Source organism: Athene cunicularia, assembly GCF_003259725.1.
Source record: "Athene cunicularia isolate RWA chromosome 2 unlocalized genomic scaffold, athCun1 chr2_part1, whole genome shotgun sequence".
Lineage (NCBI taxonomy): Eukaryota > Metazoa > Chordata > Aves > Strigiformes > Strigidae > Athene > Athene cunicularia.
This window is the reverse complement of record NW_020799095.1, coordinates 128,363,509-128,375,685: the sequence shown is the minus strand read 5'-3', so window position 1 is coordinate 128,375,685 and position 12,177 is coordinate 128,363,509. Positions and strand designations below refer to the sequence as shown.

General features: G+C 42.3%; 1 protein-coding gene across 1 annotated transcript; it reads left to right on the top strand.

Annotated features, from left to right (window-relative positions):
• The first annotated feature begins 3,169 nt into the window (after positions 1 to 3,169).
• GEM (GTP binding protein overexpressed in skeletal muscle) lies at positions 3,170 to 11,967 on the top strand. The gene is made up of 5 exons (XM_026841804.1): positions 3,170 to 3,303; positions 5,052 to 5,394; positions 8,384 to 8,460; positions 8,943 to 9,147; positions 10,757 to 11,967. The coding sequence occupies exons 2-5, from the start codon at positions 5,061 to 5,063 to the stop codon at positions 11,032 to 11,034; spliced, it is 894 nt and encodes a 297-aa protein (XP_026697605.1). The 5' UTR covers positions 3,170 to 3,303; positions 5,052 to 5,060; the 3' UTR covers positions 11,035 to 11,967.
• Positions 11,968 to 12,177: the final 210 nt, after the last annotated feature.

Here is a 12,177-nt window from a genome sequence, read left to right as displayed (position 1 = left end):
CCTTGCCTTTCCTTCCCCCTCCTAGTTGATTCAGGTCCTCTCTATGCACAACATTTATGCTAGAAGGTGGTTTGAGGAACTACTTTTGTCTTCATATACATAAATACAAAATGGCTAATTAAGTGTCAGCTAAAAAACACTGCTGTTTTATATCCAATGGAAAATTTCATCCTAATTGCTCTGGGTATCACCTGGTCTAACTGTAACTGGCTGGAGAAGGATTGCAGAGCTGTTACTCTGAGATGTTTACATCATTCTGGCTGCAGGGAGCATTCCTTTAAGACGTGATTATTGAAGCAGAGAATGGATAAGATGGCTGAAAAGCAATTGTTCTGAGTTTTAATATTGCACCAGGCAGTAACATCCGAGCACTTGTGTGCTTTATGGCAGCACCTGGCCTTATGGTTTGTCTCTTCTTGTGCCTGTGTCTCAGGCAGTCTGAGTTGCAGAGGTGCTGACCAGTGAAGATTGCATGAGGACTGAGCAGTCCAGGGCTGCATCAGCCCTCGTTGATCTATGGAATTGTGTTTGGAAATCCAAACCTATAGTCAGCCCTATTGAGGAGGGGTCAGTTACTATATTTAATTAACCAGCCTGCTGTTACCCCTTTCAAGTAAGTACTTAAGGGAGACTTAAAATACTGCACCTCTCCCCAGCTTTAAAAAAAAAGTAAGGAAATGTTTTTCCCCACAGATACAGTGATTGAAATTCATGAATGCTGATGGCATTTCCTGAGGAACAAGAGCTCATGAAGCAGACAGTCGTACAGAATGGGACCTAGAGAGTTAATTGTCCACTTGGAAAATCAGAAGAGGCTCAGCAGAGGCAGTACAAACGAAAACACACGTGCAAGTTTCCTAAATGCAAGCGCTTCATGCCACGGGACAACCCTTATGGATGACTTTATAGAAAAGATATATTGTGTGCTCACTAGAGAGCCATGTTTTCTTCATCTACCTTGAATTTTATGAAGAGGATATGGAACATGATGTCTAGCAATTCCTAACCTAACACTAACCACAGCTAAACACAAAGGCTTTTCTGACTTTGGTTTATTTCTGCTGTCTGCATTTTCTACTATGATATATGTTAAACATTTGGGTGAGATGTTAGAGTCTACAGTTCTGCTGAGATCAATCTGGCCATAAATCTCTCCAGACCTGCAGTGGACAGGTTTTCCTCTTTTACTCGTGGTGAAAAATTACGGACAACTTAAAGAGAGCTAAGTGAACCCGAGGTTCAGAGCACAGTACTCCAAGCACCGGCTCACCTTCATGGTTTCCAGAATGTTTTAAAAAAAAAGAGCAACTTCAGTTGAGTATGCAGACAGCAAAGATATTTTGCAAACCACTGGCCATGCATTAAACCTCCCCCTACAAAGATGTTGTTGTATTTTGTCAACAAGTATTAAGAGCCACTCTGTATATCCTAGGCAGAGGGACATGGCACTTTGTGCTCTTTGGGATTATCACTCAGCAGCAGAGAATCAGAGCCTGATGTGTAAGGGACAGGTGAGGTGGAGATGCAGGATTTGGAGCCAGTTCAGCTGCTGCCAAGCACTGACATGCAGGTGAAGGAAAATCAGGACATATCTGCTCAGTTCTCCCCTTAGTAGATCTGAATAATTTCCATGTACATTGATGAGCGCATATTACTTTGGGAAAAGCTCCTGGCTCTTCAAACTTGAGGATGGGCTCAGGAAGTCCCTGAAAATCCTCATGAAACACACAGGAATGCAATAAAGCCAAAGGAGAAAAAAAAAAACAGTCAGATTTCAGTTGAATAATTTTGTAAAGGTTTGCTTTTTCCGGGGAAAAATAATCAATCTTACAGTGGAGGAATGTGAGATAAATGCTGGGCTGCAATCATAGCAAGAGATGCTGTTTTCTGCATATCACCGCTGCCTTTTTGATAAAGGTACATTGCCAGTTAAAGACTTGCTTGCCTGTAGCAAGAAAGGTTTGAAGAATGGGCTCGTGAAATAAAATAATTCTTTCCCCTGACTCAGAAATGGAGTTGTTCAGACTCCCTACACGCAGGACAAGAATTAGTCACCTATTATATTCAGGGGCTGATAGAGTAAGTAAGAGTTGTAAATATAAAGGAAAGCTGTAGGAGCTTGATTTTGAGCTCATCATAGTTAGTCAAGAGTCTGGATAACTGAGAGTTGACTATAGAGTTTCCATATACTTGTATCTAAGTTGTGGTATCCCTACTGAGTAGTTCTGTGGAAGTTCATTACTCTTCATATGTTAATCAAGAAGTATTTTGCATACATTGTTAGAAGTGTCACCCAGCAGCACACATTACAGGTTTGGATTTTTTTTCCTCCTGGCAAAATTTCTTCTGCCAATGAGCTATGAGATTATAAAAATTTAAGGAGCAGACCCTGGATTTGTGGCAGACCCTGGATTTGTGGCATGTACACTACATATTCAGCTTTCCTGTGGACAGCATCAGCACTGTGCTACTTCAACTTTGCGCAGACTTTGTGTGTTCTGATGATCTTTGCCACAATCCCCGTGGAGTAACACTGAATTTGTGGTTGGATGTTTTTTAAGCCCTTGCTAGCAAAGCATTGTAGCAGAAGTGAGAGCTGATTATGCAGTTTAGAAAACGGTGCAGTCACTTGGAGGTTGACAGAGAAAAATAGGGTTGTATATGTTAGAGGATTATTTAAAAAAAAACCCAACCAAAAAACAACAAACAAACCAAACAGAATAATATTCCTACTTCTAAGACGATTCAAAAAAAGCATTCAGATATTTTATTCCAAAGAAACGTTTTGGCCAACAGGCAGTTAAGTGTATTTTGCAGGCAGAGAACATAAGACATTTACAGCACTTTATGCATTAATGAAACTTATGTCATCTTTCAAACATCATTAATTTCGATAACATTTGAGTGAAAAACTAAGGCAAATGGCATCTATTTTGGTTTTTTCCACTTTCCTGTTTTCATCTTGCACGAACCAAATGTGTTTATTTTACTGGCAATATTAAGACAATCATATGATTTTGAGTAAGTCTTTTGAGATTGTTTGCAAGTTTTTGCTCTTCTGCATGTCTGCTTCCTCCCAGCTGGGGGCTGGCTGTTGTATGGAAAGGCCAACCACGTCACGGAAAAGCCCTGTCTCTGATCAGATGGGCTTAATATAAACCAGGTTTGCTGAGAAAGAATTAAAGAGGCAGCCCCAAAGCAGGAGAGGATTTACTTCGGCAGAGCGGCTCAGAGTAGCGCAGCCCACTGAGAGAGAAGGCCAGCGCGAGCGGAGACCCGGCTGCCCGGAGGAGCCTGGCAGAAGTAAGGCAGCGTTGGTTCAGACACACTCTTTTACTGTGGGTGCTACACACCCAGACAGCTCAATGCAGTGCGGGGTATCAATACCAGCTTGAACCCGGAAAGCAGTGTGTGATAGGGACTCATTTGCTAGTGAAGGATGATAATTTGCTAGGGGCAAAATTGTAAAATGTTCATGTTTGTGATGGTTTAGGGAGTAACTGTTTATTGCTGGCTGTGAGTTAGGCTCTGTTGTTTGAATCGGAGCTGGGTTTTCTCATCTGGTCTTTACAGCGGGGAAACTGAAAGGAGAAAAATGCATTTTAAAATTCAACTGCAGTAAATATTTCATTTCATTTGTGAAGCAGCCTTTGCTTGGTGCATGATTTCTAGTTTAGATATATTTCTTGCTGACAAAGTTTCTGTGACTAGGACCTTGCAAACTATCTCATTTTGCCCCTAAGTACTGTGTATCACAGAGAAAATACTGCATGTGAGGTCATAAGTTCAGAGAAGCGTGTGATTTATCTGTATATTTCTCCTATGTCCCACTGTGCATGTATACACAGAAGTTTTCAGAGAGTTTTGTGTGAAGAGGAATAGTGATTTGTACATGTTGCTTTGATGTTTTGCTGGATTTTTTTTTCATTTACCACCCACTATTTAGGTTTGAAAGTGGTTGGGTGTATTTTGCAGACAAGTATCCTATTTACTAATATGGAGAAGAGAACTGAGAAACATCAGATATATGACAAAAAGCAAAATGTCTAAATAACTGTCACTTTTGGAACTGGAATGCATCGAAGTAACTTTCCTAAAAATGGTAGCTGTTAGTCCATGAGCATGACATCACTGTTCTTTGCCTTCAAGCAAGGCAAAATAGAGTTTGCTTTAAAGTGTAATTAAGAGCCATGCTCTAGATACGGAGAGTGAACCTATCCAGCTGATTATGCAGTAAATTAAGTAGTTGATTTAATATCTGTAAATTTATGAGTTTTTCTTTCAGCGCTACTTCCCGTAGCGGCTAGAACCCGTACACCTCAGAAAAGCTGTTGGACTTGACTGTGTCCTCCTTCTTGCCAGGCAAAAATCCACTGTCTGAAGCAGAGTCATTCTTTGTTTACCCAGCTGTAGATGAGACCCAAATGCACCCCATCATAGCAAGACTTGCTTGCATGTCTCTTTTCTCATATCAGGGTTGTCTAAGGGTGCAGCAATTGCCTTACTGCTTTTCCAAAATGCCTTATGGCTTTTCCAAAGGTTTCAGCTCTTAAATGAGACAAGGTGAAACATACTGTACAGCCAGCTGCACTGAGAGCTGGAGGCAACTGGGATTGGTGCCTCTGCACCCAGTTAAGCACAGAGGGTGGGGAGCAGTACCTGTAGGTGCTGCCTGTACCATTAGGCTGCCTCTCAGCAGGGATGCAGCTCCCATGTAGGACAGCTCTGGTGAACACTGCCCCTTCCTCCTTTTCCTGGGACACAGCAATGCCTCACTTAACAGAGCTGTGAACTTGTAAAGGCTAAATAAAGGTAGGATTTAACATGTGAGGCCACCCTCATCCCTAGGAAAAAGCATCTGACTCATTAACTAGAAATATTTCTTTGTGTACCAGCAACTATGAAAGAGTGCAGAAAGTCTTGGGTTTTTTTTCTTGTATACTAGATCCATATAGTAGAGCAGGATGTGCTGCCTTGAAGTTAATAAGAGGGCATTTAGTGGTTCTAAATATTTTGTGGGTAATGCTTGTGATTTCCCTATTTCTCACTAGGGGTAAAAAATGACCCTCAACAACGTTACCATGCGTCGCAGCCACAACAGCAGCCTGCAGCAGCAACAGCAGCGATGGAGCATCCCTGCTGACGGAAAGAATCTGCTGGTCCAGAAAGACTCCAACGAGTACAACCCACAGAAGCGATACACCATCAGTCCTGATGAATATTTTAGAAGGAGCTGGTCCTCGGAGTCGTCCGACTCCGTCATCTCCTCTGAGTCTGGCAGCAACTGCTACCGGGTGGTGCTGATCGGGGAGCACAGCGTAGGCAAGTCCTCGCTGGCCAACATCTTTGCAGGGGTGCATGACAGCATCGACAGTGACTGTGAGGTGCTGGGAGGTAGGTTGTCATGTCCTGGGGTGTTTGTTGCTTGCAATCAGGTCTGCCAGTAGTAATTGGCACAGAAAAACAGAGAGGCCATTTGACCAAAAATTGAGGTAACAAACATTTGGATCTGATCTTCAAAACTGATTCAACTCATGCATTTCTCTTAAGAAAACAAAAAAGCGAGATGAGTAAGATAATCACCAACAATGATTGAAAGCATCTGAAAGAGAACAATTCAGATTCCCATGCTATTTCATTCTGAAATGCTTGTTGGAAGCTGCCTCATTCTTGCCTGTGATGATGCTACACAGGAGGCTGGTTCAGCTTTCATGCTGGTCCAATATTTGTGTCACCACTGTCTCCACAGGGCTGCCTCCAGCTTTCTAGGGGGGAGAGAAAACAACTGAAAGTCCTCATGGTCTATGAAAGTGAAATGCTTAGAAATAATATATTAAGAAAAATAGAAAAGCCACTGCTGAGTCCTTCAGTCACCTCCAAAAAATTTGTCATTAGCCTTTCTGTATAAACACATTGCCTCAGCATAGGCTGTATGGAGTCTGAGTAAAATATGTCTCCTCCTTATTTCATGTTCCTTGCACAGCATGGGTTCCCCCAGGGGAGAAACAGAGAAAGGTCCCTCAGCGGTGTAGGAAAATTACCATTGCCCAAACAGGGGGAAAAGGCACAAGCTGCAGGGTTTTCTTTGATACTTCCCCCTTGCTATCATCCTCCTCTGTGTTTAACATTGCAAAGTGTTCTTTAAGCCCAAAGATCAGATCATGCAGCAGATGAAGCTGTGGCACCAAGTCCCGTATGGCTCTATTGTATGCAAGATGCTGATTACTCCGTTGGTGCAATGGTGCCATTGCTAGCACAGAGAGTTTCTGGGCTTCTCTTCCAGCCTTCATTGGAGCACAGGCAGGACAGTTTTTTTGTGTCTTTAACTCTCCAGTTAGGAAAGGTTTTGCCCAGGATTTAATACAGCCCAGCATTAGGAAGGTCAGACCCACATTTTCATTGCTTGCTGTCACAGACTGGGGGCACAGATCCTTGTGGCTTTGGAGGACCTGAAGTTCCTCATGGTACAGTCTGAGTCAGTTATTCAGGTAGAGGCTTTGTCTTCAGCCTCCACCACCAATTTTTCCCATAATCCCGCCAGCTCCTCAGCATGGAGTATCGCTGATAAGATTTTTCCTAGGGATACAGAAGTGAACTAGAGTAGGATCCTTGGGCAAGCAGTCATAAAATTCAGCTGATTTGCTTTGCACACTCCTGTCAGGCAGTTTTCTTCTCCTCCATATGAAGCCATGTGTTTTCCTCTTTCCTTCACACTCCCAGCAATATTGCCTGGAGTATAGCAGTGACACGTTTTCAAAGCCAGCTCTGCTGAGGTATCGGAAAACTTGCTGTTGTTATACCTCTCCTTTTTTAGTGTGAGCTTTGAAATAAGCATGAGGTTAACCAATTGCTCACTTTCAGTGTGTTTTATACTCTGTGGAAGTTCCTTATATTAACCAAGATGCAAATCAGTGCTGAATATGACTGTTTGGGCATAATATTTTCGAGGAGTGTGATTACATATCTGTAGTCTCTCCATCTGTATCAGGGTGGAGAAGGAGTCCTCTGGATGTTGTCCTCTGGTTTATACAGAGATCGTTCCTATGTAGATGCTTGGTCAGTTGAAGAAACTATTCTCTAAACTTTAACTTGCAAACTGGAAACTTTATTGTAAGAGAGGATGGTTTCAGGGTAGCCAGCTTACAGAGGGAGTACAGCTGCTTTTATGGACAGGCTTTGCTACTGACTATAAGACTGAGCTAACTCACAGACACAAATGTCATGTTATTGGGCCTGCAAGGGAAACAGTTCCTATTGATTAACTCTGTCTTTTTGATCTCGCCATTTTAAGCTGTTGTCAAGCCTGTTTTATTTTATCTTAAATGTGTAATTGTTTCGGCTCATTCTTTTTCATAGATGTAGATTTCTGGCTTCAAGGAAAGGCTCTGATTACAGTTTAGGGGAAAGTTCACTCCATTAATGACCAGCAGAAGTTTTATGAAGTAAGGGTTAAGACACAGAACTATCTATGAGTGGTTGGGACAGTCTTCTTAAACACTGCAGTGAGAGGGGTGGTATGCTCAGAGGCCCTAAGCCTAGCCTTTTTCACTGACCAGCTGTGCAAGACTAGAGATGGGTCCAAATCCCTACTGCTGCTCCAATGTTCCCAGGTTTGTTGAAAAGAAGGAAGATTAGTATTTGAGGAGGAAGCTAGACTGAGATTTCACAGCAGTGTTTGAATGATATTGAGTGGGAACAGCCACCCCAGATCTAAGCAGAACTTTGTCACATGGTGTTTATCGTCTAGGTATGAATTTTTGTGGCCTCAGTGCAAAATAACAGAACTTCTGTGGTTTGTTGATTCTTTTGCTTTTTGACATCAAAGGTAATGTGGGAAACCGTGAAATGAGAGAGAACTGCAGCGCACAGAAGTCTCAGTCTCTCCAAAACTCATCAACTCTTGTCTCACAAAACCCTGTCCTCATTGCTTGGTAGGCTGTTAACTGTATTGCTCTCAGCAGCAGTGACTGTTCACCCGTAAACTGTCCCTGCTAAAGTGAAAGCAAATATTTTCCATTACTCAGCCTCGCTGGACTCTGCTGCTCCCATGGGGCAAATGTTCAGCGTTTGGTTATTTCTTCCACTGGTTCTATTTTCTCTCTCCCACATAAGATAAAGAGAATATCAGCCAAAATAATGAACATTTCATTTCCTGATCTTTCAGCTTCCTTCATATATCATGGAAAGTAAGACAACCAGTAATGAACAGAGGGCAGGTTCAGTGCTGATGGAAATGAGGAAAGAACTGAATGTGAGCCAGCATAAAATTTGGCTCAATAACTTGAACTCTGAACAAATTATACATATTCAACTACTTGTTTTTTGTAATTGTACACAATGCCACAAAATAATATATTACCAGCCTTTCTGCTTTCCTTTCCAGAAGACACGTATGAAAGAACCCTGATGGTGGATGGAGAAAGTGCAACCATTATACTGCTCGACATGTGGGACAATAAGGTACTGTAATTTGTTCTAGTCAAATGCCAAAAAAAGGTGCATATGAATGACTTCTAATATCAAAAGTAGGTGACTTTTGGGAATGAAAGTAGGTGTTTTCCATATGTCATCATCAGGGAAAATACAGGATTAACCCCACCCCCGCACTAAGCCAAGCATTCCTAACGGCTCTGCAGTGTGAGCCTGAGAAGCGCAAGCCTTTCTTATTTTTTTAATGATAAAACAAAACATTTGAACCATTTTCCAGACCATGCTCATTCTAGTCTAAAGCCAGCACAACAAATTATTTGGGACAAGATTTGCCCTCCTTTGTGGTGAAGTATTCATACCATCACCACATTGGAATTACTTTTAGTATAACTGTGATTCAAACTGTACCCATTACAGTTACAGCAGGAATGTATTTGGATTCTCTAATATTATACTTTTTAAAGTAAAATCTGCTCTGGCCTTAACAATGTCCGAACATTTCATTTGAACAGCGTGAGGGAGAATGGATTCGAGACCACTGCATGCAAGTGGGAGACGCATACTTGATTGTCTACTCCATCACAGACCGAGCAAGCTTTGAGAAGGCCTCTGAACTCAGAATACAGCTCCGCAGGGCACGCCAGAAAGAGGATATCCCTATTATTTTGGTTGGCAACAAAAGTGACCTTGTCAGGTGCCGTGAAGTTTCAGTGGCAGGTAAGGAAAATGATGAGTATAAAAATGGCATAAACATTAGGAGTCATCTAGTAGCTTTTGAACAAACTGCAGAGCTCTGGCTGAGGGACTATACTGTCATCAGGACTGGGCAATGAAAGAGCAATAAAAAAATAGAAGATGGCAACAGAGGGCAGAGGACAGGGAGGGGTCATACCAGGCCTCCCCTGGTAATGCTGTTATGTGTCAGGTAATCCCTTTCCTACATTTATTAAGTACCATTGTAAAAGCAGCTTGAATTTCTTCCCTTCCACCTCCTAGTGTAAGACCAATGCAGTATGTGATTTCTCTGGTAGCTGGAAACCCTTGGGATTTCCAATACATGTTACACATAACAAGTTTAGCCTCCTTTATTCTACTGCCAAAGATTATCTTTTTTTATAACAAGTTCTCTGTCCTCCCTGATGAATTAAAATTCCCTCTCACCCTATGTTTTGGTAGTCTGTGCAGGGATTGTGCAGCCTTTCAGTAGAGGTGTCCTTGCTGCCTTGCTTTGGGATGCTAAACCAGTCCTCCCCCTGCTTCACACAAATGAATAACCGCTAAGCCCATAAATAGGAATGGAGAGACTGCTGGGAAAGCTGCTGCTGCCTCTCAAGGCCTGCAGTCATAAAATCTCTTCTTGGAGAGTCTTTTCTGAGGCTTAGGTGACACAACATAATGCACAGCGATGCATTAGATGATCTCATCTTGGCCCATCAGAAACATATGTTCCTCTGCTCAGCATTTTCTTCTCTCTGCCTCTGTTCCACTCTTCTGGTTCCCAAGTGAGCTAAACTTTTATTTTCACTGGGGATGTGCACAGTTCCTTTGGTCCCTGTCACAGTTGTCTCAAGTGAAGAGTTTGAACTGAGGAGTTCATCAGGAGTCCAGGGATACCTATTTGCCTTCTCATTCCTCTCTGCCCCACTTGAAAAGTATATTAAAAGATGGAAGGTGCATTCATGTCATTTTAGTCATCCTGGCGATGAGTCCACAGCAAGCCAGAAGGCAGGATAAATTGTCAGGTGCATGAAAGACAGCTGTCAGGTTCAGCTTAGGCTCACATAAGTAAGGGTAATTTAGATGTACCTCTAAAGACCTAGACATAGTTCTGCCTTTATTTAAGGGTTTTGTACATGTGTCTGTTCACACCAAAGTTGCTACTGTCCCAAGACCCTGGTTTACACCATGACCCATGGAGGAGGACTAGGCCCTGCCTCCTGTGCTATGTTGTGCTGTCACCACCCTTCAGTGCAGCTGGAGGGAGTCTGCACATAAGATGATCAGGTGGTTTTGAATCATCGCTGACCTCTCAGCCTTCGGTGTCTGCACAAGTTGGTCAGCCCCAGCTCCCTTCACAGCCAACAGCTGGGGACTGGGCTTTTCCAGGAGAGGATTCACCCCCCCTCGCTCGGAAGGGATTGTGACACAGAGCAGATGAATCATGGGCGAGCAGGCAGCACGGGGTGATTAAAGACTTATCCATGCCTATATTAGGCTTGAGGAATTCCCCCGGTGGTGCTGGCTCCCCGCACATGGCAGCCTATGGCTGCTTTGCCTCCTCCTTGCCCTTGATGCCTCCTGACATATCCACCTTGCAATTTTGCAGAAGGACGAGCCTGCGCCGTTGTGTTTGACTGCAAGTTCATTGAGACCTCGGCAGCAGTGCAGCACAATGTGAAAGAGCTGTTTGAAGGCATCGTGCGGCAAGTCCGGCTCCGAAGGGACAGCAAGGAAAAGAATGAGAAGCGGTTGGCATACCAGAAACGGAGAGAGAGCATCCCCAAGAAAGCCAGACGGTTTTGGGGCAAAATAGTTGCCAAGAACAACAAGAACATGGCCTTCAAACTCAAGTCCAAGTCTTGCCATGACCTATCAGTACTTTAAGAATGCTGGACTCTGCCGGAGCCTGTGGCATTTTGTGGACATTATCTGACTATGTCGTGGAACAATCAATCAATCTATATTAGATTGGGCTATCAAAGTGATTTAGGTTCACAGTTGTGATTGTGATGATATGTGCTGGCATAAGAACAGCACAGTGCATGGAAATCTCTCTTTTTTTGTTGGTAGCTTTAAAAGAAAAGTATAGACCAGAATGACCCAAAGTTATGCTGGGAAGTGTTCTGGAATATACCTGTTGTTTCTCCTCTCACCTTTGGATAATAGTGTAAGAACCTTGAACCGTCATGGCTTGGGAAGTGAATACTACAATCTTTACTCTTTCTCCTTGTTATTTTTATTATTTCTTTTTCAAAACTGTGTAAAGAATAGATGAACTGACTGGGGATTGGTCCTTTGCCAGTTGGCTGGTCAGGCTTGAGCACCACAGCTGAAAAATCTGCATTTTTGTAGATTTTTTTTTTTTTTTTTTTTTTATTTCAAGGATTGGTTTTAAGAGTTTACACATCTCTTACTTTGAAAATATTTAAAGGAAAAATCCTATAATCAAACAAATTTTCCTCTCATTTTCATATTATGGGACTGTTTAAAAATCATAGTAAAATTAAAATTAAAGTGCAGGTTGTATCGAAGTGCATCAAGTGCAGGATGCCAACCTTTGTAAATCACCTGAGCTTTTTAAGAAACCACATGGACTTCCTGTATCCAGCCTTGGCCATTCTCTGTGCCGGAGCTGTGCTGTATTTATTGTTCTGCAAAATAACAAGCATTTTAATGTTGAGGGGAAATGTATTTATTACCAACTTTCTTAAAAGAATAATGTTAATTTTATTACTGTTTTCTATCTAATATCTTTTTTTCAGATATGCAAGTTTTTACTTACATGCCTTGTAATAAAATAAATAAAATATATGACTGCTTTTGAGTCTCAGAGGGAAATCCCTAAGAACTTTTCAAGTTGAGAAAAGATTTTGAATGCTGCGCAGGATTGCTACATGACAAGTACAGTGAGGATTCCTTGCATCTCTGAACACAGGCTACTTAGCAACCTAGAATCACAAAGCAAGCTATGAGTGCACACTATCCCTCATGTGCAAGTGTGATTTTGGTGACAAAGATAAAAGTAAA

Bases quoted from the DNA above. Each gene is read 5' to 3' on its own strand.
- GEM (XM_026841804.1), top strand. From the start codon at position 5,061: ATGACCCTCAACAACGTTACCATGCGTCGCAGCCACAACAGCAGCCTG. The intron at 5,395-8,383 runs GTAGGTTGTCAT...TTTCCTTTCCAG, and splicing joins TGACTGTGAGGTGCTGGGAG to AAGACACGTATGAAAGAACC. The intron at 8,461-8,942 runs GTACTGTAATTT...TCATTTGAACAG, and splicing joins TCGACATGTGGGACAATAAG to CGTGAGGGAGAATGGATTCG.